General features: G+C 47.8%; 1 protein-coding gene across 6 annotated transcripts in view; it reads right to left on the reverse strand.

Moving 5' to 3' along the window:
- BLM (BLM RecQ like helicase) overlaps nt 1–25625 on the reverse strand; it is an 83554-nt gene that overhangs the window by 44770 nt on the left and 13159 nt on the right. For all 6 annotated transcript variants that reach the window (XM_073569005.1, XM_073569004.1, XM_073569006.1 and 3 more), the window contains 5 exons: nt 17986–18148; nt 17754–17842; nt 17539–17665; nt 16863–17458; nt 6228–6416 (listed from right to left, as the gene is read on the reverse strand). In XM_073569005.1, coding sequence (XP_073425106.1) covers nt 6228–6416; nt 16863–17458; nt 17539–17665; nt 17754–17842; nt 17986–18148 — 1164 coding nt within the window. The remainder of the gene's footprint in view (nt 1–6227; nt 6417–16862; nt 17459–17538; nt 17666–17753; nt 17843–17985; nt 18149–25625) is intronic.

Here is a 25625-nt window from a genome sequence, read left to right on the forward strand (position 1 = left end):
AGAGCATCTGGATTATCCAGAAGAGTATTGGGAGAATGTCATATGGTCTGATGAAACCAAAGTAGAACTGTTTGGTAGAAACAAAACTCATCGTGTTTGAAGGAGACAGAATGCTGAGTTGCATCCAAAGAACACCATACCGACTCTGAAGCATAGGGGTGGCATCATGCTTTGGGGCTCTTTCTCTGCAAAGGGACCAGGAAGACTGATCCGTGTACATGAAAGAATGAATGGGTCCATGTATCGTGAGATTTTGAGTGCAAACCTCCTTCCATCAGCAAGGGCATTGAAGATGAAACGTGGATGGGGGTTTGAGCATGATAATGATCTCAAGCACACTGCCAGGGCAATGAAGGAGTGGCATCGTAAGAAGCATATGAAGGTCCTGGAGTGGCCTAGCCAGTCTCCAGATCTCAACCTCATAGAAAACCTTTAGAGGGATTTGAAAGTCCATGTTGTCCAGTAACAGGCCCAAAACATCATTGCTCTAGAGGAGATCTGCATGGAGGAATGGGCCAACATACAACCAACAGTGTGTGCCAACTTTGTGAAGACTTACAGAAAACGTTTGACTTCTGTCATTACGAACAAAGGATATATAACAAAATATTGAGATGAACTTTTGTTAATGACCAAATACCGTATATACTCGAACATAAGCCGAGATTTTTAGCCCATTTTTTATGGCTGAAAGTGCCCCCTCTCGGCTTATACTCGAGTCATATACCACGGAGTCGGCAGACAACATCACCCATTCCCTGAAAAATTCTATGTCTGCCAGGGTGCATTTCAACAATGACACCTGGATGAGCAAGCATGGACATGGGAGTTACATCTCGATGACTGGGCGACTATGGTGGCTGTAGGGGCAGTTGGGGAAGGGGCTGCTCCACAAGTCTTGCAATCTCCAAGGCTTGCAGGGCGCTTGAGGATGGAGAAATAAGCCACTACATACCATAAGATGGATAACTAAACTGCTAGACAACAGGGGTTAGAGAACTAAACTACTAAACAGGTAGGGTTGTAAGACTAAACCACTACATACCATACGATGGATAACTAAACTAACAGACAACAGAGGTTGGAGTATTAAACAGAAAGGATTGCAGAAGGAAAAAAAATACACACCAAAACATGGAGAACTAAGCTAACAGACAACAGGGGTTGAAGAACTAAACTAGTACACATCAGGGGATGGAGAACTAAAGCAGAAGACACCAAGGTGTCACTAGACACCAAGTCTTGGAGTCCCTAGGGCTTGCGGAACAAACCTCTGTATGTAACAGTTCCTGCAGTGCTTCTGCCTCCTCCACCTCCTCTAGGGTCTCCACCTGAGCCATCAACCTTTGCCTTAATTAAACACACATTCCTACACTGCAGAGAGGATACCTCCGTACTGCGCAGCCAGGGCTCACCGTAATCAGGGAGTGCTTACATTAATATGACTTGGAGATAGCAGTCATACAGATCAACAGTTGTGGACAGCTATCCAGGCCGAGTTTGAGCAATGGCTGTCTACACTCAACCTGGAGCCAGGGAAGGCCGTGTTCGATAAAGGTGCAAACTTGGTGGCTGCCCTACACTGGGCCAACCTTACACATGTGCCTTGCATGGCTCGCATCCTTGATCTGATAGTACAGCAATTCCTCCGCCATTGTCCCAGGCTGGATGCGCTGCTGCAGAAACCACTGTCGTGCTGACTTCCACCATTCCACTTCAGTTGGTATAGAGATCTTTCGGACTACCGGTTCACCGGTTGATATGCGATATGACCACACAGTGGAATTCACCTCTGCACATGTCACAGCGACTCTGGCAGCAGCGCCGAGACATAGTGCAGTTTGACATTTTTCATAGTCTGACAACGCAGTACGGATGTGGTGCAATTCACACTTGCGTAGTGGACACAGATGAAGGACCTCTGCACCCTTCTGCACGTTTTCTTAATGGCTACTAAGATGGTTATCGGTGATGATGTAGTCATCAGCATCCCTATTACTGTCATCTACATGCTGGAGCACACTTTATATAATGTGGGTGAGTAGGTGGTGGTGTTGGTCCTCGGGGAAGAGGAGGAAGCAGAGGAGGATACTTTTAGGGTTAACAATATCTATAAGTTCAGGTCTGTCATCTCACAGACATTTGCCATGGGAGGAACAAATGGAGAAGGACCATGAAAAGGACGAGAAGGAAGAGGTGATGGACGCGCAACAGTTAGGAGATGACGACGATAATGATTCCCTCTGTTGTCAGTGGTTGTCAGGAGGGGATGGAGGAAGAAAGCTTGAGTGTTATCCCACCACCAACTGTGGAGTTGGACCTCATGAAAGAGACCAGCCCATGAGCGCCTTCTTGCAGCACTATCTTCAACATGATTGTTACCCGTATAGTTATGATTCCAAATAATGCTGACTACTGGGTTGCCAGTGTATTCTAGCCACAATACAGTGGTAAAGTAAATTTTGCCAGTTGCTTCCCCCAAAAAAAGGGACGCGCCCTTGCAACATGATCAAAACATACTGGAAGACAATCTTGACAGTGATTTTCCCCAACACAGAAGTGAGGTACACAGTTTGCATTGCAGTGGTAGCCTTACAACCACAGAAACGTTCAGTTCTCAGAGCAAAAACATTAGCAACCTTGCAGAGTTTGTATGTTCTACTTGTGTTTGTGAGGGTTTACTCCAAGTAATTATTTTTCAACCCCTGCTACAAAGACAAACAGATAGTAAATTTAGATTGTGAGTCCCAATAGTGACAGTGCCAGTAATGTCTGTAAATGTCAGTAAAGCAAATGTTGAATTATTGGCTCTATATAGTGATAAAACCCCTCAAAAAATTGTAAGAGATGCTCAGCCACACTCAGGTGGCACACATATCAGTTTCGTAGATTACTATTGTCAGAAAAATGTAAGGAGAGTAACACGGGTAGTTGACTCAAAGACAGTGGGGGAATGCCGATATCTGAGGCCTACTGCTACATGCAACACACATGAAGGAGACCCAATGCGGAATCTACACATTTACAAAAATGTATTTGCACACACCAACAAAGCGACATCAATTTCACCACATTAGAAATAGTCTAATAGGGACCGACAGGTCTTCCACTACATCAACCCAGCAGATGAACTCCCAAGCAGGACTGTTCACATTTCCACAAATTAGTGTTAACATCTCCAGCAACAGCAGGCACATAAGCCCCATTAAAGATATTAGAGACTGCAATTACGCAAGTACAATGCAGCACACTAAAAACTACAACATCCAGTAACAGAAGTTGTCAGTTGTCTTTGGATCGGACGTCACATTAATGGTTCACTAATGCTTTCAGAAACATTAATGTAGTGACCCGGTCCAGACTGGGTATGTCCCTTTAGGTAACCCTGGACTGTGAGTAGCTTTTGTAAACCTCAACTCACCCCTAAGTTATCCTTTTACAGTTATATGGTTTAAATGAAACCACTACTCACTAATCTCATATATTCATGATTTATATATTAATCTCACAATGTGAAGTCTGACACAAGAATTGAGTGTTATCCTATTGGTCGGTGACCAAGGTTCAATGGTAGGGGCTACCTCCAGCCTCTGCGGAGACAAGACAGGGTTCTGGACGGTTCCCTGAGGAGTCTGGTTCAAGATGTGACCCAGAGCAGACCTCATGTGAGGGGTCTCCAGATCCTCCTCCAGGCTCCAAGCCTGGAGGTTCATCTTTCTCTTCATCTCAAGACTTCTAGCCAGGCCTAAGGCCTTGGATCTTTCCCTGACTTCTACAGCCAAGGTGGCTGAAGACTTAATTTTTTTTTTTTTTAACCCTGGATCCCTGCTGCCCGGTTTAAGGCGTGCTTCTCCAGTATTAGGTCCCACTAAATGTGTACAGAAGAACCTATTGCTCTGTGTGTTGAAGAAATCGAGGGACCCCCGCCTCACCGCAAATTATCCGTTATTTACTTCAAGTATATTTCTGAACGTACCGTGACCAGCTGAGAAAATGAATACGGGATTTCAGGTCTGTAAATATTGCCATATATTCCCTCTTCTGCCTTTATGTCACCAAGAGACTTTGAACTTTTTATAATTACCTGCAAGTACTGCTCCTAACTAATAAAGGTTCTTAAAGCTCCAGAACCTCAATTCTGTGTCAGAATCCAATTCTGATCTGTACAGGCCGTGGATTCCCCACATGAACTGTTACCATAACTCCATGTTATATCTCCCTGTTCTGCTGAAGTAAATAAAGCAGCTGTTATCCCGAGACCTGTTGTCTGTGGTTATTCAATCGGCTGTGGACACTGCGTGGGGGTGGATAACCGTGAAAGGAATGGCCCCAAACCAGGGCTGTTGCATTAACACCTACCCCACCTCAAACACCAAGCCTAATCCCTCTTCCATCATGACCTCGCTTTTTCCCAGTCATGTTGCTCAGAGAGTGTGCTAGGAACACACTATTAGCAACTAAAAAGAGATTTTTTTTACTCTGCACACAGCTGAATTTCAGCGGCACAAAATTAGAAGGTGAAATATGGCGTGATGAATCACGTTACTCACAGAAGAAAGAATTGTTTCAGTGTGGATGAGGTGTATATGACAAAGAAGATCTGCTCCAAAAAATTTCAAAGTGAGATGTCCCCTACTGTATTACGATAGTAACAGAATTATTTTTTGAGCATGTAGATGAGGCCTGTATAACATAGACTAGATGTTCAAAACAATTTCAAACTGAGATCTTCCCTTCTGAATCTCGTTATTAACATAAAAAAAAAAATATTGTTAGTGTGGATGAGGCCTGTATAATCTCGAAGATTGTACGTGGCATTGGAACACCCTCTTTCCTACATTTGCTGCAGGTAAGGTGCAGGATTGCAGCAGAAATATGGCCGACGCGTCGTTACATGAAAAGATCAGGAAAAAGGGCATGACGATGGCGGGAATGGGATTAATAACAAGATGGCTATGGGAGGTACGAATCCAGGATCCAGCCTATGACGATTACTCATTTACCCAACACCAATTATTATTAGAGAGCGATTGATGCTTTTCAGAAGATAAGTGTAACAGATGCGCGTCTCAAGCTAGGCATAAAAGATGCCCGTGAGAAATTGGATGCCAAAGATGCACATAATCTAGAAGACAGGCTAAAAACAGTTTCAAACTCAGATCTCAGCTGCGGTATCTTGTTTGTAAAAAGAAAAATAAAATAAATTAATTTTAATGTGAAACAGCTCTGCACACAGAACAATTTCAACGCCACTAAATGAAAATGCTGGATATAGCGGGCTGTATCACGTTAATCAACAGAAAAAAATTAATATTTTAATGTGCGTGAGGTCTGCAGACAGCTTCATATCACCACCACAACATGACAACGTGGGATACAGTGGGCTGTATCACATTCAGCAATAGAAAAAAAATTATGATTTTTTTTTAATGCGCGTTAGGTACGCAGACAGGTTCATATCACCACAGCACTAAGTGACAAGTTGAGATATGGCATGCTGTTTAACAATTAGCTAGTGAAAAAATAAGATTTAGAACGCTATACTCGTACATGGAGCACAATAGAAGCAGTTCACAACACGAATGTAGGACATGTGCCCTGCTGGCTTTGTCTGTGGACCTCAGTAATGGCAAAAAAAAAAAAAAAAAGAAGGTATATTTAACAGCCACACTGTACACTAACTAGTTACACTATCTGACTGGTATACAAGCACCTAGCTATCTAGCTAAAATCTTGATTCAAACAGTGGCAGCGTCAAGAGCAGCTTCTCTGCGTTGTTACAGTGTCAAAATGGTACTAAAACAAGATGTCCGCTAATTATATGGAAATAAATTGATTTCAGCAGCCAATGACACAAGCCGTTGTGTCAGGACATTGTGCACATAGATTGGCTAGCCGCAATGTGCACACAAGAAGTTAGGAAGAAAAAAAAAAAAAAAAAAAAAAAAGACTGTTTAACAGAACACTGCGCCTCTGAGCTCTGCAAACCCCCTGCCCTCATCAAAAATGCGCCAAATGCTCATGATACACCATTATCTTTGCTAAAGTGCTGAAAATACTTTTGTGGCAACGCCAACATTTTCCCGCACTTTTTACCGATTATATAAAATTTTGCTTGTGTTTCCGATCACAAATCCAAATGTGCCATATTCGTACCGAATTTGTTTGATCGTTTTCCAAACAAATTCCTTCATCAGTAATCAGTCCCTCTTTAGAAGAAGACTTACCTGTTGGCATCAGAATGAAGCAATCCTCGCCACACAAGGAAGCATTGATGGCTTCCAGCTGGTTCATACGGAAGCGGTGCAACCCAAATTTCTTATGGAAAATCTTCATCATTTCTTTCGAGTGGGAAAAGTTGAAACCTCGAAATCGCTCATGAGCCGGGTTCTCTATTGGTGGCTTTATAAAAGAATCTACGCAAGACATGAGAGAATATTTTTACAGATGAAAAAAATAATGTATAAGCAAAGTAAATAATGAAAGGTATAACAGATCTGGAATGTAGCAAAATATCTGAAAAAGCTGGAAAACACAGATTAAGACAACATCAGCCGTACACATACAGTGCAATCAGAAGCAGACGTATGAAGCAGAACTGGGCAGGTGATGTCTGTGTATTATTCAGGACCTGACTCTAACAATTTACTCTACCCGTGATTGTTAATCTGTCAAGTGGCTGCTGTCAAACTCTGAGCCTGGCTGTGATTAATGCTGCATGGCTACCTTCAATTGATTCTTCACATATCTCAAATTGTCCATAAATATATAATATGCCCATAAATAGTGGGCTGCACTTCTTGGAGAAATCTATGCTAAACAGGATTTGCTCCAGATTTCGTGATCGGGAACAAACATTTGAAGTTACCAAAAAGGATATTTTTAGTTATAAAAACACAATGTTTATTTGATGATAAAATAAAAACACAAAATTTCAGGAATAGCTGCTGGAATATAGAGGTATAGGTAGTGGAAAAGTTTATAAATGGCAGCAAGGTATACAATGTTACTTATCTCTATATCTATTAAAAAATCATGTACCACAATTTATAAGGTAGATTATAAATAATATTTAATCCAGATAATGAAGAAAATTATACAATGAAAGGAAAAATTCTTTATAAGTGCTGATACTGGTAAAGTACTCATTAATTTCAGGAATAACCTGATTAAAATACCGTATTTTCCGCTTTGCAAGAAGCACTTTTTTTCCCGAGATCTCCATCTGCCCTTGCGCATTTTCCAGGAAGCAATCCACCGCACAGACAAGAAAGCATGGATGGAACGGCAAATCCCCCCCACGCAGCACAGGACAGAGCGCGGTGGCAAGCACCAGGGGGACAAAGCACGGCGACAGCACCTGGCAGCACCGGAGGACAGAGCGGGCGGCAGCACCCAGCAGACAGAGCAGGCGGCAGCACCGGGGGACAGAGCGGGCGGCAGCACCGGGGGACAGAGCGCGGGGACATAGCACAGCGGCAGCATCGGCCACCAGCAGCGGCTAGCCGCACATCAAAACGCCCCCTCATCCTAGCAGCAACGTTCCACTCCTGCCTCTTCCAACCCTGGGACCCCACTTCCCACCACCCCAGGTAAGCAATAAGACGCCTGGATTATAAGCACCACCATTTTATTAAAAAAAAGTTTTTTCCTATTTTTCTCCTCAAAATTTGGGTTGCGTCTTATAAAGCAAAAAATACGGTAAGCCAAGTGGTGTCAAAAAGAAAGACACAAGGTGCATTTTGAGTGATTCACCACTAGATGACACTGCTATATCATTATTCTAAAACGCATTGTGCATAAACCCCAGAAAATGTATTTTCTTGGAAACAACTAAAATTGTGATCTAATACAGGATCTCCTCTCTATAGGCCTCCTGGCCAGGAGGTTATAGTCTCACAACAGCTCCATACTGCAGCAAATTCAAGGTATTCTGTGCTTTCTCATCTCCACTGTTTAATCATGGCTTTCCCACTATATTGATTGCTATAGACAGGTGTATACGTGTATTGCAACTATTATGTCTTATTTAATATAGGCTACAGTGACCAGATAGATCACAATTTTGGTTGTTTCCAAGAAAACACAGTTTCTGGGATTTATGCACAATGCATTTTAGAATATTGCAGTGCCATCAAGTGGTCAATCACTTAAATTGCACCTGTCTTTTTTAACACCACTTGACTTATTTTAATCAAGTTATTCCTGAAATTAATGAGCACTTGACCAGTATCAGCACTTCAAAGAATTTTTTGTTTCATTGTATAATTTTCTTCATATGCATCGGCACATTAAAAATTATCTGGATTAATTATTTATAATCTACCTTATAAATTGCGGTACATGATTTTTAATAGATCTAGAGAAAAGTAACATTGTATACCTTGCTGCTATCTATAAACTTTTCCACTACCTATATCTCTACATTCCAGCACCTATTCCTGAAATTTTATGTGATTTATTTTATCATCAAATAAACATTACGTTTTTATAACTAAAAATATCCATTTCGGTCACTTCTAATTTTTGTTCTCGATCACGACATCGGGAGCAAACATAGACCATGAAGAAGGAGCAGCATCCGTTCCAGGTGAAAAAAACCTTTAGCTTTATTCTGCCATCAATAGATACATCTATTGATGGCAGAATAAAGCTATAAGGTTTTTTCACCTGGAACGGATGCTGCTCCTTCTTCATGGTCTTATGTATGCTGTTGATCCTATCAGGTCATGGGATCCTTGGAGCGTGCATTCTATAAGTCCGTGTGCTGTCGGCTGTATTCTCTATTTGACACCGAGACCAAAATCTGTTAAGCTTCAATTGATTCTGTAGCCTGCAATAAAGAGCACAACAAAGAGACAACAGAAGGCAAACGGAGAAAAATGTTTCACGAGACGCAATTAAAAACAGGATTTTTGGGTTGCTTACCGTAAAATCTGTTTCTAGGAGCCTTCATTGGGGGACACAGAGACCATGGGTGTATGCTGCTGCCACTAGGAGGCTGACACTATGCACAAAAAAAGGTTAGCTCCTCCTCCGCAGTGTACACCCCACCGACCGGCAGGAAATTCCTCAGTTAGTGAGAAAGCAGTAGGAGAAGTAACAGAATAGATTGAAAAACAGGACAACTCAACTGTAGATAACTAACAAAACATAAGAACAGGAGTTGTAGAACATGGGAGGGTGCTGTGTCCCCCAATGAAGGCTCCGAGAAACAGATTTTACGGTAAGCAACCCAAAAATCCTGTTTTCTCTATCGCTTCATTGGGGGACACAGAGACCATGGGACGTCCCAAAGCAGTCCCTGGGGAGGGAGAATAAACTTCCATCAGGCCAGCGGACTCACCACCGCTGCCTGCAGAATGTTTCTACCTAGGCTGGCATCTGCCGAAGCGTAGGTGTGGACTTTGTAGAATTTCACAAACGTGTGAACCGATGACCAGGTTGCAGCTTTGCAAAGCTGCAGCGCGGAAGCTCTGTGGCGCACCGCCCAGGAGGCACCCACTGCCCGGGTAGAGTGGGCTCTAATTCCCGGAGGGGCCAATCGATGTTTGACCCGGTAGGCCTCCAAAATTGCCGATCTGATCCAGCGAGCCATAGTAGCTTTGGAGGCCGGCTGACCTTTCCGCGCCCCCTCTGGAATGATGAAGAGAGAGTCTGTCTTCCGCAAAGGAGTCATCCTAGCTAGGTAGACCTTCATCGCCCTGACCAAGTCCAGCTTGTTCAAGGACCGCTCCCGAGGGTGAGCTGGACCCGGACAAAAGGACGGGAGAACAATGTCCTCATTCAGGTGGAAAGTGGACACCACCTTAGGAAGGAAAGAGGGCGGAGACCGCAGAACTACCTTGTCCTGGTGGAGTACCAAGAAAGGAGAGCGGCAAGAGGGGGCCACAAATTCCGACACGCGCCGGATGGAGGTGATGGCTACTAGGAAGGCTACTTTCCATGAAAGGAGAGATAGGGAAACTTCCCTGAGAGGTTCAAAGGGAGGACCTTGCAGAACCTCGAGAACCAAATTAAGATCCCAAGGATCTACGGGCACTCGGAACGGAGGAGCCGCATGAGCCACACCTTGAAGGAAGGTTTTGACCTGAGGACGGGAGGCCAACGTCTTCTGAAATAAAACGGACAGCGCCGAAACGTGACCTATTAAAGAGCTGAGGGCAAGGCCTGCATCAAGCCCTGCCTGAAGAAACGCCAGGACAGAAGGGAGCGAAAAAACGCATGGGCTGAATGTCGGTAGCCTCGCACCAAGTGAAATAGGCCTTCCAAGTACGGTAATAAATTTTGGAAGACGATGGCTTTCTGGCCCGGATCATGGTCTGAATAACTCGATCCGAAAAGCCTGGTCGTTTCAAAACCTCGGTCTCAACAGCCACGCCGTTAAATTGAGAGTCCGAGAATTGGGGTGGCAAATCGGACCTTGAGACAGCAGATCTGCCCTGTCTGGAAGCTTCCAGTTGGCGTCCGCGAGAAGGTTGACGACGTCCGCGAACCAAGACCTTCTGGGCCAATTCGGGGCGATGAGGATGACTGGAATTCCTTCCGCCTTGATTTTCCTCCACAGCCTGGGAAGAAGAGGCAGGGGAGGGAACAGGAAGGGGAGCTCGAACTGCGACCAAGGAATGGCCAGAGCGTCGGCGCCCACTGCGAGGGGATCTCGAGCCCTGGATACAAACTGTGGGACTTTCCTGTTGAGGCGAGAAGCTAGCAGATCTACGTCCGGGGTTCCCCAACGACGGTAAAGCTGAAGAAATACCTCCGGATGTAGGGACCACTCTCCCGCGGCAAGACCCTCGCGGCTGAGAAAATCGGCGGCCCAGTTGTCCATGCCGGGAATGTGCACCGCGGATATTGCCGGGACTGAAACCTCTGCCCAATGAAGAATCTTGGACACCTCTGCCAGGGCTGAGACACTCCGTGTCCCCCCTGGCGGTTGACATATGCCACAATTGTGGCATTGTCTGTCTGAATCCGGATAGGCAGGCCCCTGAGAAGTCTCTCCCAGTGAACGAGAGACAGATAAATCGCTCGCATCTCGAGAACGTTGATCGGCAGGGGTTGACTCCTGCGTCGACCATCGACCCTGAACAGTGTGATCGCGGAACACTGCTCCCCAGCCGAGGAGGCTGGCATCCGTCGTCACAATCTGCCAGTGAATGGGGAGAAAAGACCGTCCTAGGGAGATGAGAGGAGACGTCAGCCACCAATTGAGGGACTGCTTGACCCGGTATGAAAGACGAAATGGGCTGTCCAGAGAAAGAACAGACCTGTTCCACCGAGACAGGATGGCGTGTTGGAGAGGTCTGGTGTGAAATTGGGTAAAGGGAACCGCCTCTGTCGCCGCCACCATCTTTCCCAGGACTTTCATTGTTGTCCGGAGAGATGGAAGTCGTAAGATCTGTAGCGATCGTACATCCCGCTGCAGGGAGCAAATCTTTTCTTGTGGGAGAAAAACCCTCGATCGACGAGTGTCGAACAATAGACCCAGAAACACAAGACGTTGTGTCGGAACAATACAGGACTTCTTTTTGTTGATGAGCCACCCGAAATTGGACAGGGTGTCGAGGACGATGGTAAGACTTTGGTGAGCTTGATGAAAGGACGGAGCTTTGATCAGAACGTCGTCGAGGTACAAAAAAAGAACGAGACCTCTGATTCTCAACAAGGCCATCAAAGCCGCCATGATCTTTGTAAACACTCTGGGTTTGGTGGCGAGACCGAATGGCAGTGCAACAAACTGGTAATGTTCCTGGCGAATCGCGAAACGCAGGAATTTCTGATGGTCGGAGAGTATGGGAACATGTAGATAGGCATCTTGGATGTCTATTGAACACATGAACTCCTGCGTTTCCATGGAAGCGATTACCGACCGAAGAGACTCCATTTGGAAATGACGCAGTCGGACTCTCTTGTTGAGTAACTTGAGGTCCAAGATGGGGCGAACTGTACCGCCTTTTTTCGGCACCACGAACAGGTTTGAATAAAACCCTGTGAAACGTTCTGATTCGGGAACAGGCACAATCACTCCGGAACGGAGGAGAAAGGTGATGGACGCAAAGAACCCCGGAACTAAGGCGGAATCTTTTGGAGGTCGGGACTCGAAGAAACGATCCCGGGGACGAGAAACAAACTCTATCTTGTATCCTGATGATACAACCTCCCTGACCCAAGCGTCCTCTACTGAGGCAAGCCAGATGTCTCTGAAGAAAAGGAGTCGACCTCCTAATTGGGAAGGACCCTCGGGAGTTCGTTGATAGTCATGCTGATGTGGACCGTCCAGATCTGGATCTGGAGGATCTGCCCTGGGAGTTGTGAGATCGCCAGGAGGCAGTGGGTCTGAAGGACACCTTTTTTCTATCCTGGCATGCCTGCGGTCTCTGTTGGTTAGAGAAGATGTCTGCTGCATTGAAGTCCGAAAGGGCCGAAACTGACGTCTTAGCGGAGGTCTGCGAGGCTTGGACTGAGGGAGGAGGGAACTCGTGCCTCCAGTGACGTCCTTAATAATCTGGTCCAGCTGGGATCCGAAGAGACGCACTCCCTGAAAAGGCAGATTGGTAAGGGACTTTTTTGAAGACAAATCTGCCTGCCAAGCCTTGAGGCAAATTGTACGTCGGATCGCTACCACGTTGCTTGACGCCTGATCTGCGCAAGACGCGGCATCCAAGGAGGCAGAAAGCAGATAATCCCCTGCATGAGATATCTGGGTGGCCAGTTCGGCCAATTGCTCTGGTTGGGCTTTATCTATGATGCCCTTGCGGAGATCCTCTGCCCAAGTGGCTATGGCCTTCGCTACCCAAGATGAAGCGAAGGCTGGGCTTAGCACTGCTGCAGCCGCTTCGAATGTTGACTTTGCTAAAGATTCTATAATTCTATCATTAGAATCCTTTAGTGACGCCACACCTGAAATCGGGAGGACCGTGTTGTTAGAAAGTCTGGACATGGGTGCATCTACCGAGGGGGAAGCGGACCAGTTGTTGGTGAGCTCCTTGGCAAACGGGTACAGCACACCGAGGCGCTTCCCTCTTTGAAAGCGCCTGGTCGGATTTTCTCTTTCCCTGGTAAGGATCTTGCCAAACTCAGAGTGGGAGGCGAAGACCCTGGAAGGTGTTTCTGCCCGTCTGAACGAAACCTCCTGTTCTGAGGATTTCGCAGGGGAGTCTGAGAATGCGAAGGTGTGGTTAATCGCCGCAATGAGGTTCTGTACTGTAACCTTCATGTCCGCGTCCTGGTCCGAATCCAGCTCTAAGATCACTTCGGATGACACATCCGAGAGCGCTTCACCTGGCACGGGTGAAGAGGCACGGGAGGGCGACTGCTGGGAAGGACTATGTGGGGATGTGAGGCCAGGAAGGGAACCCGGCCGGAGGTCCTGTCTGGGCCTTTTGCGGCTTCTGCTGGCTGGCTCAGATGGAGCATCATGTGACCTGCTGGACCCTGCAGAAGTGTCAAGGGGCAACTTATCAAGGACGGCTACTAGGGACTGAGACACCTTGGTGAGGTCTGCCACAGATTGTGAAAGAGACGAGGCCCAACCAGGAATGGGGGGGTTCGCTTCCACGTGGCACAATAGATGGCTCCTGGACGGGGTCTTGCTGAATGGGATTGCTGCAGTCCAGGCAGAGGGGAGTAGACTGACCTGAGGGAAGTTTGCGATTGCAAGAGGAGCATGCGAAGAACTGGACTAAAGAGCCCGTGGGGACCGGCGGACGGCCACGCTCAGCCTTAGAGTTAGGCATAATGAAGGAAGGAAATAAGGACCCTGAAGAACTGCCGGAAGGTTGGGGGACAGAAAGGCAGAGGAGGGCGTCAGTCTGCAGATGCAGAGCTACTCACGGTCCGGTGTCCTTAGAAAACGTGCCACACGACTTGTCGGAAGATGTAGGGCAGCGGAGAGCGGTGTCCGGCTGACAGGCTGCGAAGATGGCGGCCGCCTAAGAGGAGCAGCAGGAACGTGCGCTTTCAGAGGAAGAAGGGCGGAGCTAGCCGCCGAAGCTGAAGGAAGGCACCGCCCGCTGGCCAAGAACAGGCTAGGATCAAAGAGAGCGGTGGGCGGGCCTAGAACGGGCGGGAGAGAAGCCCGCTTAGAAGAAAGGGGCGGGGGGCGTGGCCGCGACGCAGAAGAAGGCCCAAAGTTAATAGTGGAGGCTGCCTGTCAGCGCGGGGCGGCGCGGAGGTCCCGCAGCGCTGCCGCAGCAACTGTTCTGCAGAGCGCCGCTGATATCTGCTGCGCCAAGGACTGAAGGCGGGGGGGAAAACGCCGCGCAAGGCCCCCACTGACGCCAGGGCCAGGAGTAATTGCGGCGGCCGCAGTGGCCGCTTTGAATAATAATGGAGCCGCCGAGATGCCCATCTAGGGATGAGGAGGACGCGACTCGGCCCCGATACTTACCTCCGTCTTGCATTCAATAAAGGTACCTCATTATCCCTCGCTGTCTGATCCGTCTTTTGTAGTGTCCGCATCTCATCCAAACCGACAGGCTCTGGTGGGCGAGTGGGTGGGAGACGGGGAGCGAGGACCATCTGGATCGCTGGCACGCATCCGTGCCGAGCTCTTGGTCCTGCTGTAGAGAGCTATGAGGATACGGGGTGGCAGTACACGCCGTACTCAGTCTCTTTGTGGGAGTACAGTTGTGACTATTCACACTGTATCCCTCCGGAACGTGAAAGGGAACAACGCACATCGAGGTAGATAAGGGTCTAATGAAATACCCGTGTCCACCTCCTACTGACACTAAGCTAAACTGAGGAATTTCCTGCCGGTCGGTGGGGTGTACACTGCGGAGGAGGAGCTAACCTTTTTTTGTGCAGAGTGTCAGCCTCCTAGTGGCAGCAGCGTACACCCATGGTCTCTGTGTCCCCCAATGAAGCGATAGAGAAAAATGACTTTTCTTGGTCGCTTCACTGGGAGACACAGAAACCATGGGTTAGTCTGCCACCACCTGGAGGATGACATTATAATTACATCCTAAATGAAAACTGTCTCCTCCCCAGTAGACTATACATCGCCTGCTAGCATCAGGCCTCCTCAGTTTTCTACAGTGTCAGCTGGAGGTAACATGGGTCCGAGTCTCAGACCACTCTTAGCACCTTTTTCATTGGCGAGTGCCTATGGGCAGTGCTCATCTGACAATATCCTCCATTTTAATTTTTGCAGGCCTCTATTGAGCTAGGGTAGATTCCCAAGAGCCAGGTTGCTGCCTTGATTATCCTGGTTCAGTAAAATTTAGATTGTAGTTCATGGGTCAGGACTGCCAGTCCAGGCAGGGCGATCTTGAGACCAACATATCCCCCGGGATCCGAGAAAACTCTACTGGGTCGTTTCACCCTTCGGACCTCTCACTTGGAGCAAGTCAGAAAGATCTCTTCATTTCAGCTTTTTAATGATTTTTCTTCTCTTTAGCGATCCCCTCCATCAGGCGATGCTCTGTCCTGTCTCTCTCCTTGTCTGGGACAGAGTAGTCTGACATTCGGCTCCCTCCTTTCATTTTAATGAGGCGATGGCTCTCATTCCTTTAGGTACTTTGCCTCTCATCTCCTTGAGGGGTTCTCGCATAATCAGATGTGGTCAAAGCTGTGCTTCTCTGTCTCTTACAGCTGTTTGGTTGTCCTGTGGTCATCCCGGTAAGCTCTGGCAGAGGTCAGACCCCCTCGAGGGTGACCATCGCTCGCAGGATTAGATCAGACGTAATGGAGGCTTGTAAGGCAAGGCCAGCGCTACCGTATTCAGTGTTACAGCCCACACAGAGAGAGCGCTCTAAGAGTTTACTGGGCCATTCCTCATCAGGCATCAGTTCTGCCACTATGTAAGGCAGCTACATGCTCATAGGGGCATAAGTTGTATAGGGTCCACACCCTTCCTTCTGCAGATGCAAGTCTTGGGAGGCGGACACTGCAGGCTGCAGTTGCTCAAGCGATGGCTTAAACAAGAGTGGAAAATTCTGTGGTAACAGTACAATATTTAGTTTATCCCCACCCCAGGGACAGACTTGTGACATCCCATGGTTTCTGTGTCCCTCTATGAAGACAACTATGAGAATGATTTTACAGTGAGTACCAAAATCTTAATTTAGCCTAAACTACATGAATTTAAGAAAAAAATATTTATATTAAAAAATTACTCTGATAGGTGTCCATATCCTTTAAAGGGACTTTCAGGATTTGGAAAACTTCCGGGTGAAGTTTGTTAAAAAAAAAAACAAAAAAAAAAACAACTGATCTTTCCTCACCTTCCTTAGGTCCAGCATAGAATCTCTGCTGCTCCCGGAGTCTCTGCTTGTGAGAAACATTGAAATTACTTTGACAACACTGAAGCCAATAAGTGAGCTTAGTAGCTCTGCCCAAATTGATGACATAAGCTGCTGAGCGCACTGCTTGGCTGTCGAGGTGATCTCAATGCTGCAGTCAATAACAGAAGCAGCACAGACTCAGCGCTGGACCCGGTGAAGGAGAGTATACATCAGTTTAAAAAAAAAAATAAAAATTGTAGCCGGAGGACAGGTGGTCTTTTTTTTTTTTAAACCAGAAAACCCCTTTAATATTTACATCAGTTTCAGAATATAGTAAATGTACTTGTTACCACATATAGAATATTAAATTGCAAAATAGATGATGCGTGGGGGTAGAGGTCGCACACTGGGAACTTATATTGTGTATTTATTAATATATAATACTTTGATCTAGCATATGGTGCTCAATAAAATGGTAAAATTATTTGTTAGATTTTGCTTAACACAATCTTCCTGATAATACCAGAACGGTTTCAGAGATTTCATGAGCCGATCTTTCAATGAATAGCTACACTTCCATAAAGGGTTTTCACAATGAGATCTCCTTTGTTTTTTATTTCTATAATTATTTACCTGCTGTCCCAGTTGGTTTAGAGGTGAATCCAGAAGATGGTAATGAAACTCTGTTGCTCTTCTGTACAGCTGGAGCTTCCCGTATTGTGGGGTATGGTGAGGGTAACGGTTTGTTAGTAGGTGGTGCGGCTGGGCTGTCCAAGCACTGCACATCATCATCGAAATCTTCAATGTCAAAATTGTCAATATCAAAGTACATGTCATCCATGTCTGAGGTATTCAGCTGCGGTGCAGGCGCTTTGGCACATGTACTAGAAGTGAGGGGCTTTTCAGTGTATGGAGTATTGAAACAACTGGAGGAATCTTTACTAGTACAGTCATAAGCCTTGAAGGAAAACAATTTGTTTTCTCTCCAAAAGTCACTCATATTTCCACAATCCGTAGTAACGTCTTTTGGCTTTGGCTTGTCAGGAGCAAGCGAGGTAAATTTAAAAACATTCCCTAACGGGCGTTGTACTGTTGCATCTGAGACTGGAGTGCCCAAAAAGCCTGGCGCCGAATCCACTTTATAAACTGATGGTTTTGAACCAATGGAGAAGCAAGGAGCCTCGACCAGTGAGGATTTCAGCACAGAATCATTCGACGAGTGCCTTTTCCTGTCCAATTAAAGGTCAAAGTAAATAACAGAAATTAAAAAAAAAAAATTGAACATATAAAGAACAACTGACTTACTTACCAAATGTCCATCTGCTTCAAGAGCTCCTTTCTACAAGACAGGAACAGCAGCTCAGATGTGGGAATCTGATCAATCAATTTACAGATATCAAGCATCACAGTGTAGAGTTCAGGTGACACTGCTTGTCCTAGTGTAAGGAATCATCCAAGGAAAAACAACTTAAGTCTTTACCAACAAAACATTGTGTTCTGGAACCAGCATAGGATGCGACCTACCCTGTGTTGCGGACACAAAATCCTTTTGGAGATGTTCTGTCGTATTCTCCTCCGCAGTCTCAGAGCTGACTGATGACTTCCCCAGAAAACTTTAGTGAAACCATGGGTGTAGAAAATGGATCATGACATTAAAAAAAAGGCAGCAATATTTGGGCGATAATCAATTTACAAAGCTTATACATATATTTATCTCAGGAACTACTGCATCCACACATTACTAGGTACTACCTACCAGATACCCCTGAGCGCCGGCGGGGAGGATAGACTGCTATCAGTTGGAGATGGAGGAATAAAATCCTCATCACACTCAACCTCAGGAAGTATCACCTCGGCCAAGGCCGCTGCATCAATGTCATCATCACAAATGGCATCCAGAGTGACTTTTGAATTGTCATCTAAGAAGCAGCAAAGTTATGATAATGTATCAGAGTTCAATGGCAAAATATCTAAATTGAGTCTAGTCTACAGTCTAGTTCTAATCTAAATCAATACAGAAAATAAAACCATTCTACTGAGCTACAACGATACTGCTGACAGTAGCAGATGTTACAGGTTATGCTCCGGGCAAGAGAATGCCCCTTCTCCCCTAGGTCGTCCATTTTTATTATTTACAGAATTTATTACAGAAAGTGGTTAAAGTGGTTTTTCCAGACTAAAACAAAGTTTCTGCAGTGCCTCAATTGCCCATTGCTGGCACTAGGCAAAAATGAATTCAGAGCTGTCAGAGATCACCAGTGCCCAGAAGCATTGGGTCTGGAGGGTCAGCTGAACAGGTAATTTAGAGAACTGCAATATTAGCAATCCCTACTATTTATCTAGGCGCAGACAGGAAGAGATCTGTCCATCATACTAAACAAGACAGGGGAGAGGAGGACTCGCCCAGCAGGTGCATCTCCCACAGCCTGGAAGATATATTGAGCAAATGCAGTTGGTTTATTAAAGGAGTTCTCCGAAAATGTGACAAAAATGGCTGCCATCACATATTTCAAGCATGCAGCCAGAAAAAACGCTGCTTGAGACATGTGTCTCATCTGTCAGAAAAGCGGCATCATGAACAAATATACCTAATCTCCTCACTCAGCTGTGGAACAGAACTGTTATAGCATGAAAAGATAGATTTTTGGTTCTTACTGTAAAATCTTTTTCTTGGAGCCTTCATTGGGGGACACAGATTACCATGGGTGTATGCTGCTGCTGCTAGGAGGCTGACACTATGCAAAAAACAAGAAAATTGGCTCCTCCCCGGCAGTATACACCCACCGACAGATACCAAGTACCTCAGTTGGTGAAAAGCAGTAGGAGAAGCCAGGCAACTTTAAATGTATGTACAAACCCAACAAGGGGCTCAAAAACCCAACACGGTACAACTTAAACAGGAGGGGGTGCCGTGTCCCCCAATGAAGGCTCCAAGAAAGAGATTTTACGGTAAGAACCAAAAATCTATCTTTCTTTATCGCCTTATTGGGGGACACAGATTACCATGGGACGTTCCAAAGCAGTCCCAAGGGCGGGAACAGCAATAAGGAACGAAAGAACAGGAAGGGCTTAGGTCGGCTGGTGCGCTACCGCCGCCTGCAGGACCTTCCTACCAACGACTGCATCAGACGAGGCCTGGGTATGAACCCTGTAGAACCTCACAAACATGTGCAAAGACGACCAGGTCGCGGCCCTGCAAATTTGCAAGGCCGAAGCCTGGTGTCAAACGGCCCACGAAGCTGCCACAGTCCGGGTGGAGTGAGCCCTCACTCCCAGAGGGGGCCGTTTTTCCTGAAGTCGGAACGCTTCCAGAATGGTAGAACGAATCCAGCGAGTGATCGTGGATTTGGATGCCGGAAGCCCTTTCCGGCGACCTTCAGAGATGACCAGCAAGGAATCGGACTGGGGAAGTGAAGCAGTCCTGGCGAGACTGACCCTCAAGGCTTGAACTACATCTAGTTTGTGGAGAGACTTCTCAAGAGGGTGAGAAGAAGTGGGACAAAAAGATAGGAGGACGATATCCTCAGTAATGTGGAAAGAGGATACCACCTTTGGAAGAAAAGAAGGAACGGGCCTGAGGACGACCTTAACCTGGTGGAGAACCAGATAAGGGGAACAACATGACAAGGTCGCCAACTCAGAAACTCTTCTGATGGATGTAATGGCAATCAAGAAAGTTACCTTCCATGAGAGAAAGGATAACGGAATGTCCTGGATAGGTTCGAACGGCGCCTCTTGAAGAGCGCCAAGAACGAGATTGAGATCCCACGGTTCTATCGGCGAAAGATGAGGAGGAGCCACGTGGGCGACCCCTTGGAGAAAGGTTTTATCCTGCGACAAGGAAGCAAGCTCTGTTTGGAAGAGGATAGATAGAGCAGAAACCTGGCCCTTGAGGGTACTGAGGGACAGACCCGCCTCCAAACCAGACTGGAGGACCTCAAGTATGGATGGAATAGAAAAGGACATCGGAAAGACTTTTTTTTTTTTTTTTACCGTCGCACCAACGGAAAAAAGCCTTCCAGTACCTATGGTAAATGCGGGAAGAGGCCGGTTTTCTGGCCCTGATCATAGTCTGGATCACCTGGTTGGACAAACCTGATTCTCTCAGGATTGCGGCCTCAATGGCCATGCCGTTAAACTCAGAGACTGAGAATTCTCGTGGTAAAGGGGGCCTTGCGAGAGAAGATCCGGACAGTCTAGAAGCCTCCAGGGAACGTCCGCGAGCATGTTCACCAGTTCCGCGTACCAAGGCAGTCTCGCTCAGTCTGGCGCCACTAGAATCACTGGCACGCCTTCCAATTTTATCTTTTTGACCACTCGAGGGATCAAGGCAAGAGGCGGAAACAGATAAGGAAGATGGAACTGGGACCACGGAATTACTAGGGCGTCGCAAGCGACGGCTAGAGGGTCCCTGGACCTGGTTACGAAGCGCGGAACTTTGTGGTTCATCCGAGATGCCATGAGATCGACATCCAGCGAGCCCCAGCGCTGGCATATCTGATTGAAGACTGTGGGATGAAGAGCCCATTCGCCGGATGCTAGGCCTTGACGACTCAAAGTCGGCTGCCCAATTTTCCACCCCTGGAACGTGAACGGCGAAGATCGCCGGAACGTGACGCTCTGCCCAACGCAGTATCTTTGCCATTTCTGACATTACCTGCTTGCTGTGAGTACCGCCCTGAAGGTTTATGTACACCACGGCCGTGGCGTTGTCTGATTGAATGCGGACTGGTTTGCCTACGAGGAGAGGCTGCCAACGGAGGAGAGCAAGAAAATAGGTATTAGACCTACCGGTAATGATGTTTCCAGGAGTCCATCCTGACAGCACCATGGAGGACGTCCTCCTCCTCCTTACAGGGACAGGAAACACACGAGAGGTTAAAGGTCACGTCCCACCCCCTCTTCCTCAGTGATTTGACAAGTACCGCAAGGTGAATGATGCTAATAACAGTTTAATGAAATAATCATATTACAGCATATGACATAACATAATACAACATAGTATAACATAACAGGGAGGGAACTACCCGTGCTGTCAGGATGGACTCCTGGAAACATCATTACCGGTAGGTCTAATACCTATTTTCCAGGACGTCCACCTGACAGCACCATGGAGAGTACCAAAGCACCTCCTCAGGGTGGGATTACCGCCTGGAGAACTTTTCTCCCGAAAGCGGTCTGCTGACCAGCCAGCACGTCAAGCTTATAGTGCTTGCAGAATGTATTTAGATTGGCCCAGGTTGCTGCTCTACAGATTTGGTCAACCGAGGCCCCCGCCCGTTCCGCCCATGAGGCTGATACCGCCCTTGTAGAGTGGGCTTTTATGGACCCTGGCGGGCTAACGCCTTCGGCTTGGTAGGCGTCAGAGATTACCGAGGTAATCCAGCGCGCGATAGACGCCTTAGAGGCTTTCTTCCCCTTATTTTTACCCCCAAAGAGGATGAACAAGTTTGGGTCGATGCGCCAGCTATTGGTGGCTTCTAGATAGTCTAGCACCGCGCGCCTCACGTCCAGCGAGTGAAGGCGCTGTTCTTTTTTATTACGGGGATTGTCGCAGAACGATGGTAACACTACCTCCTGGTTTAGATTCTTTGAGGAGACTACCTTCGGGGTAAATGCCGGGTCTAACCTTAGGATTATACTATCCTCTCTTATCTGTAAATATGGGTCCTTAGTGGACAGGGCCTGGATCTCCCCTATTCTTTTGGCCGTGGTAATGGCTACTAGGAAGGCCGTTTTACGGGTAAGGGCAGAGATGGTTATTTTCTCGTCTAGAGCATAGGGGTCTGTACAGAGAAACCTGAGAACCAGGCCCAGGTCCCAAGGCGGGGTGAGCTGCCTAATCGTGGGGCGCAGGCGCTGCGTGGCTTTTATAAATCTTATTACCCAGGGATGTGAAGCTAGCTGGTAGTCGAAGAAGGCGCTTAAGGCTGAAATCTGGACCTTTAGAGTACTAGGTTTAAGGCCTTTATTAAAACCTGCCTGCAAAAAACTTAGTATGCTAGGGAGGTCAGGGCTGCCTGCCACGAGATCGGACCTGCCGCCTTCCAGACAGAATCTTTTCCATATCCTTCTATAGATTGCGGATGTCACTGGTTTCCTACTGGCCAGTAGGGTGGATATGACCTGGTCCGACAGTCCTTTTGACTTCAGGATGTCCCTCTCAGGATCCAAGCCGATAGATGAAGTCTTGCTGGGTTTGGATGGTAGATCGGGCCCTGGTGGATGATGTCCTTCCACAGGGGTAGCTCGACTGGATTTCCGACTGCCATGGCTCCTAGAAGGGGAAACCAGCTTCTCTTTGGCCAGTATGGAGCGATCAGCATCACTCGCGCGTGGTCCTCGCGTATCTTCCTGAGCACTGCCGGTATGAGGGCCAGTGGCGGGAATGCGTAGGAGAGGGATTCTCCCCAGGTCTGACTCAGGGCATCCACACCCTCTGGGTGGTCCGTCGGATTCAGGGAATAGAACCTGGGGACTTTTGAATTCTTTCGGCTTGCGAAGAGATCTATGCTGGGGGTCCCCCAACGCTGACAGAGATGGTTGAAGATCTCTTCGTTCAGTTCCCATTCCGTCGAGCGGATCCGTTGTCTGCTCAAGTAGTCTGCTACTTCGTTTTGGGAACCCTCTAGGTGTACCGCGGTCACTGATTGGACTGTTCTTTCTGCCCAAGCGAATATTTTTTCCGCTAGGTCCTGTAGTGGTTGATGTCTGGGCCCTCCCTGGTGCTTCAGGAATGCCACTGTCGTCATATTGTCGGATAGAATACGGACGTGACGATTCACTAGTATCGACCGGTTCCGCCGTAGCGCTTCCCAGACCGCGTAGAGTTCTCTGAAATTGGAGGATCTGGTCTTGATGTCTACTGGCCATTTCCCCTGGAAGATTCTCCCTTCTATGTGGGCTCCCCAGCCCCACACACTGGCGTCCGTGGTGACTACCACGTATGGAGAGGCTGTCCAAAGTACGCCCACCTGAAGGTTTCTGGACCGTGTCCACCACCGAAGGGACTCTCTTACTTGTTCTGGCAGCCTTAGGGGTCTGTCTAGCGAGGCCTGACTTCTGTCCCACCTCGCAAGGATCTCTTTCTGCAGTGGTCTTGAGTGGAATTGTGCCCATCGGACGCACTGGATGCAGGCCGTCATGAGGCCCAGGACCTCCATCGCCTCTCTTATGGAGCACTGACGTCTCAGCAGGTTTCTGGTTCTGGTCTGAATAATCTTCTGCTTCTGTTCGGGTAGCCAGGATATTCTGTCGGTTGAGTCTAGGAGGACCCCGAGAAATATTTTCCTGGTTTCTGGCCTGATGTTCGACTTCTCCCAATTGATCACCCATCCAAGGAACTCCATTACCGTAGTCGCTCGGTTTCTGTCGCGAACAAGCGCTTCCCTGGATCTTGCCACCAGTAAGAAGTCGTCTAGATAGGGTATGATCACAATACCCTGATCTCTCAGGTAGGCCACTACTTCTCCCACCAGCTTTGTAAAGATTCTGGGAGCGGAGGCCAACCCGAATGGAAGACACTGAAACTGGAAGTGGCAGGTCCGGGCTGGTAAACTGACCGCAAACCTTAGCAGCCTCTGGGATGAAGGATGGATAGGGACCTGGTAGTAGGCCTTCTTTAGGTCTAGGGTGCACATGACGGCGTCCCGATCTATCAGCAGGGTTGCGGATCGGACCGATTCCATCCGGAATCTCTTGTACCTGACCCAGGCATTCAGTGGTTTCAGGTTTATGATGGTACGGGCCTCGCCGGACGGCTTTGTGATCGAGAACAGGGACGAATAGTGCCCTTTCCCTCTTTCTGACGGGGGAACTGGTACTATGACCTTTGATTTTACCATGTCCTGAAGATCCGTCCACATTGCGGAGTCTTCCAGGACGACGGTGGGGGTAATATATCTTTCGGGGGGAGGCGAATAAAGTTCTATGTTGTAGCCTTTCGCGATGGTCTTGAGAACCCACTGATTGTGGGTAACTCGGGACCAGTTTGTTGCGAAGTGGCGAAGTCTCCCCCCAATGCCTATGGCGTCATTGCCTCCCTGATCTAGAGGTTGATGAGAATGGGGGACCTCTGTCCCTTCCGGTCTGGCTGAAGGAGCCTTTATAGGAGCCTCTTCTGGACCTTGCCCGACCCTTGAACTCGGTCTGCCTCCTAGGAAAGGGGCCTCTCCGAAAGGGCTGGGGCCGCCTGGGTTTTTCCTCCGGGAATCCCTTCTTTTTATCGGACACCGACTCTAGAATGTTATCTAGGGCTGGCCCGAATACCCTCAGGCCCGAGAAGGGGATGGCGCATAACCTAGTTTTTGAAGCGTTGTCCCCTGACCAGGATTTGAGCCAGACTGCTCTTCGGGCCGCGTTGGAGAGGGAGCTGTTTCTGGCTGCAAATCTTACCGATTCGGCCGATGTATCGGATAGGAACGCCGTAGCCGATTTCATGAGCGGAAGGGATGCTAGGATGTCTGATCTAGGGGTCTTGTTGGTTAGATGCTCTTCCAACTGCCCCATCCACAAAAACATAGATCTGGCCACCGAGGTGGCTGCTATGTTGGCCCTAATAAGAGCCGCCGACGTCTCCCACGCTCTTTTAAGTAAGACATCTGCTTTCCTATCCATCGGGTCTCGAAGACCTGATGAGTCCTCGAATGGGATAGCCGTCTTTTTGGTAACTTTAGCGACTGGGACGTCTATTTTAGGAATTTCCTCCCATGCCCGGGTTTCCTCAGGATCAAAAGGCAGTCTGCTTCTAAAGTCTCGGGAGAGTGTCAGTCGACGCTCTGCCTCCTTCCACTCCTCCTGGACCATCGTTTTGATGTGTTCACTTACAGGGAACACTACCTGTCTCCGGGCCACCAGTCCTCCGAACATTAAGTCCTGTCTGGACTGTGGTTTAGGGACCTCCTCTATCTGCATAGTATCTCTGACTGCTTGGACCAACCCGTCTGTGTCCTCCAGTCTGAATAGGTATTTCCTGCTCTGATCCTGTCTATCCCCCCGGATCTCGCCTTCTTCTCCCTGATCCGAATCCCGGAATTCGGACTCCTCACTAGGGCTTTCTTCCGACTCTGGGTCCGCTTCCCACCTTGGACGTTTGCGACTCGGCCCTGGGCTGGGAGACTGACGCCGTGCGAGGCTGGATGTAGAGGCCCGAACTTCCTCCCTTATCAGCGATCTCATTTCGGCTAGGAGGGATGGCTGTTCCTCGCCTACGACCCTTGAGGTACAGGGTCCGCATAGGGTCTTGTTATATGCGTCTGGCAGCTTTACCCTGCATACTGGGCACTTGACCGATTTGGAGGTGGCCTTTGCCGGGTCCTTCGTCCCCGAGGGGGATTCTGTCGGGGCTCCCCTCTCCTAATAATACAGAAGGGGCACCTATTCAGATCTGGGTTGGGG

Source organism: Dendrobates tinctorius, unplaced genomic scaffold (assembly GCF_039654945.1).
Source record: "Dendrobates tinctorius isolate UK_male_01 unplaced genomic scaffold, ASM3965494v1 ptg000022l, whole genome shotgun sequence".
Taxonomy (NCBI): domain Eukaryota; kingdom Metazoa; phylum Chordata; class Amphibia; order Anura; family Dendrobatidae; genus Dendrobates; species Dendrobates tinctorius.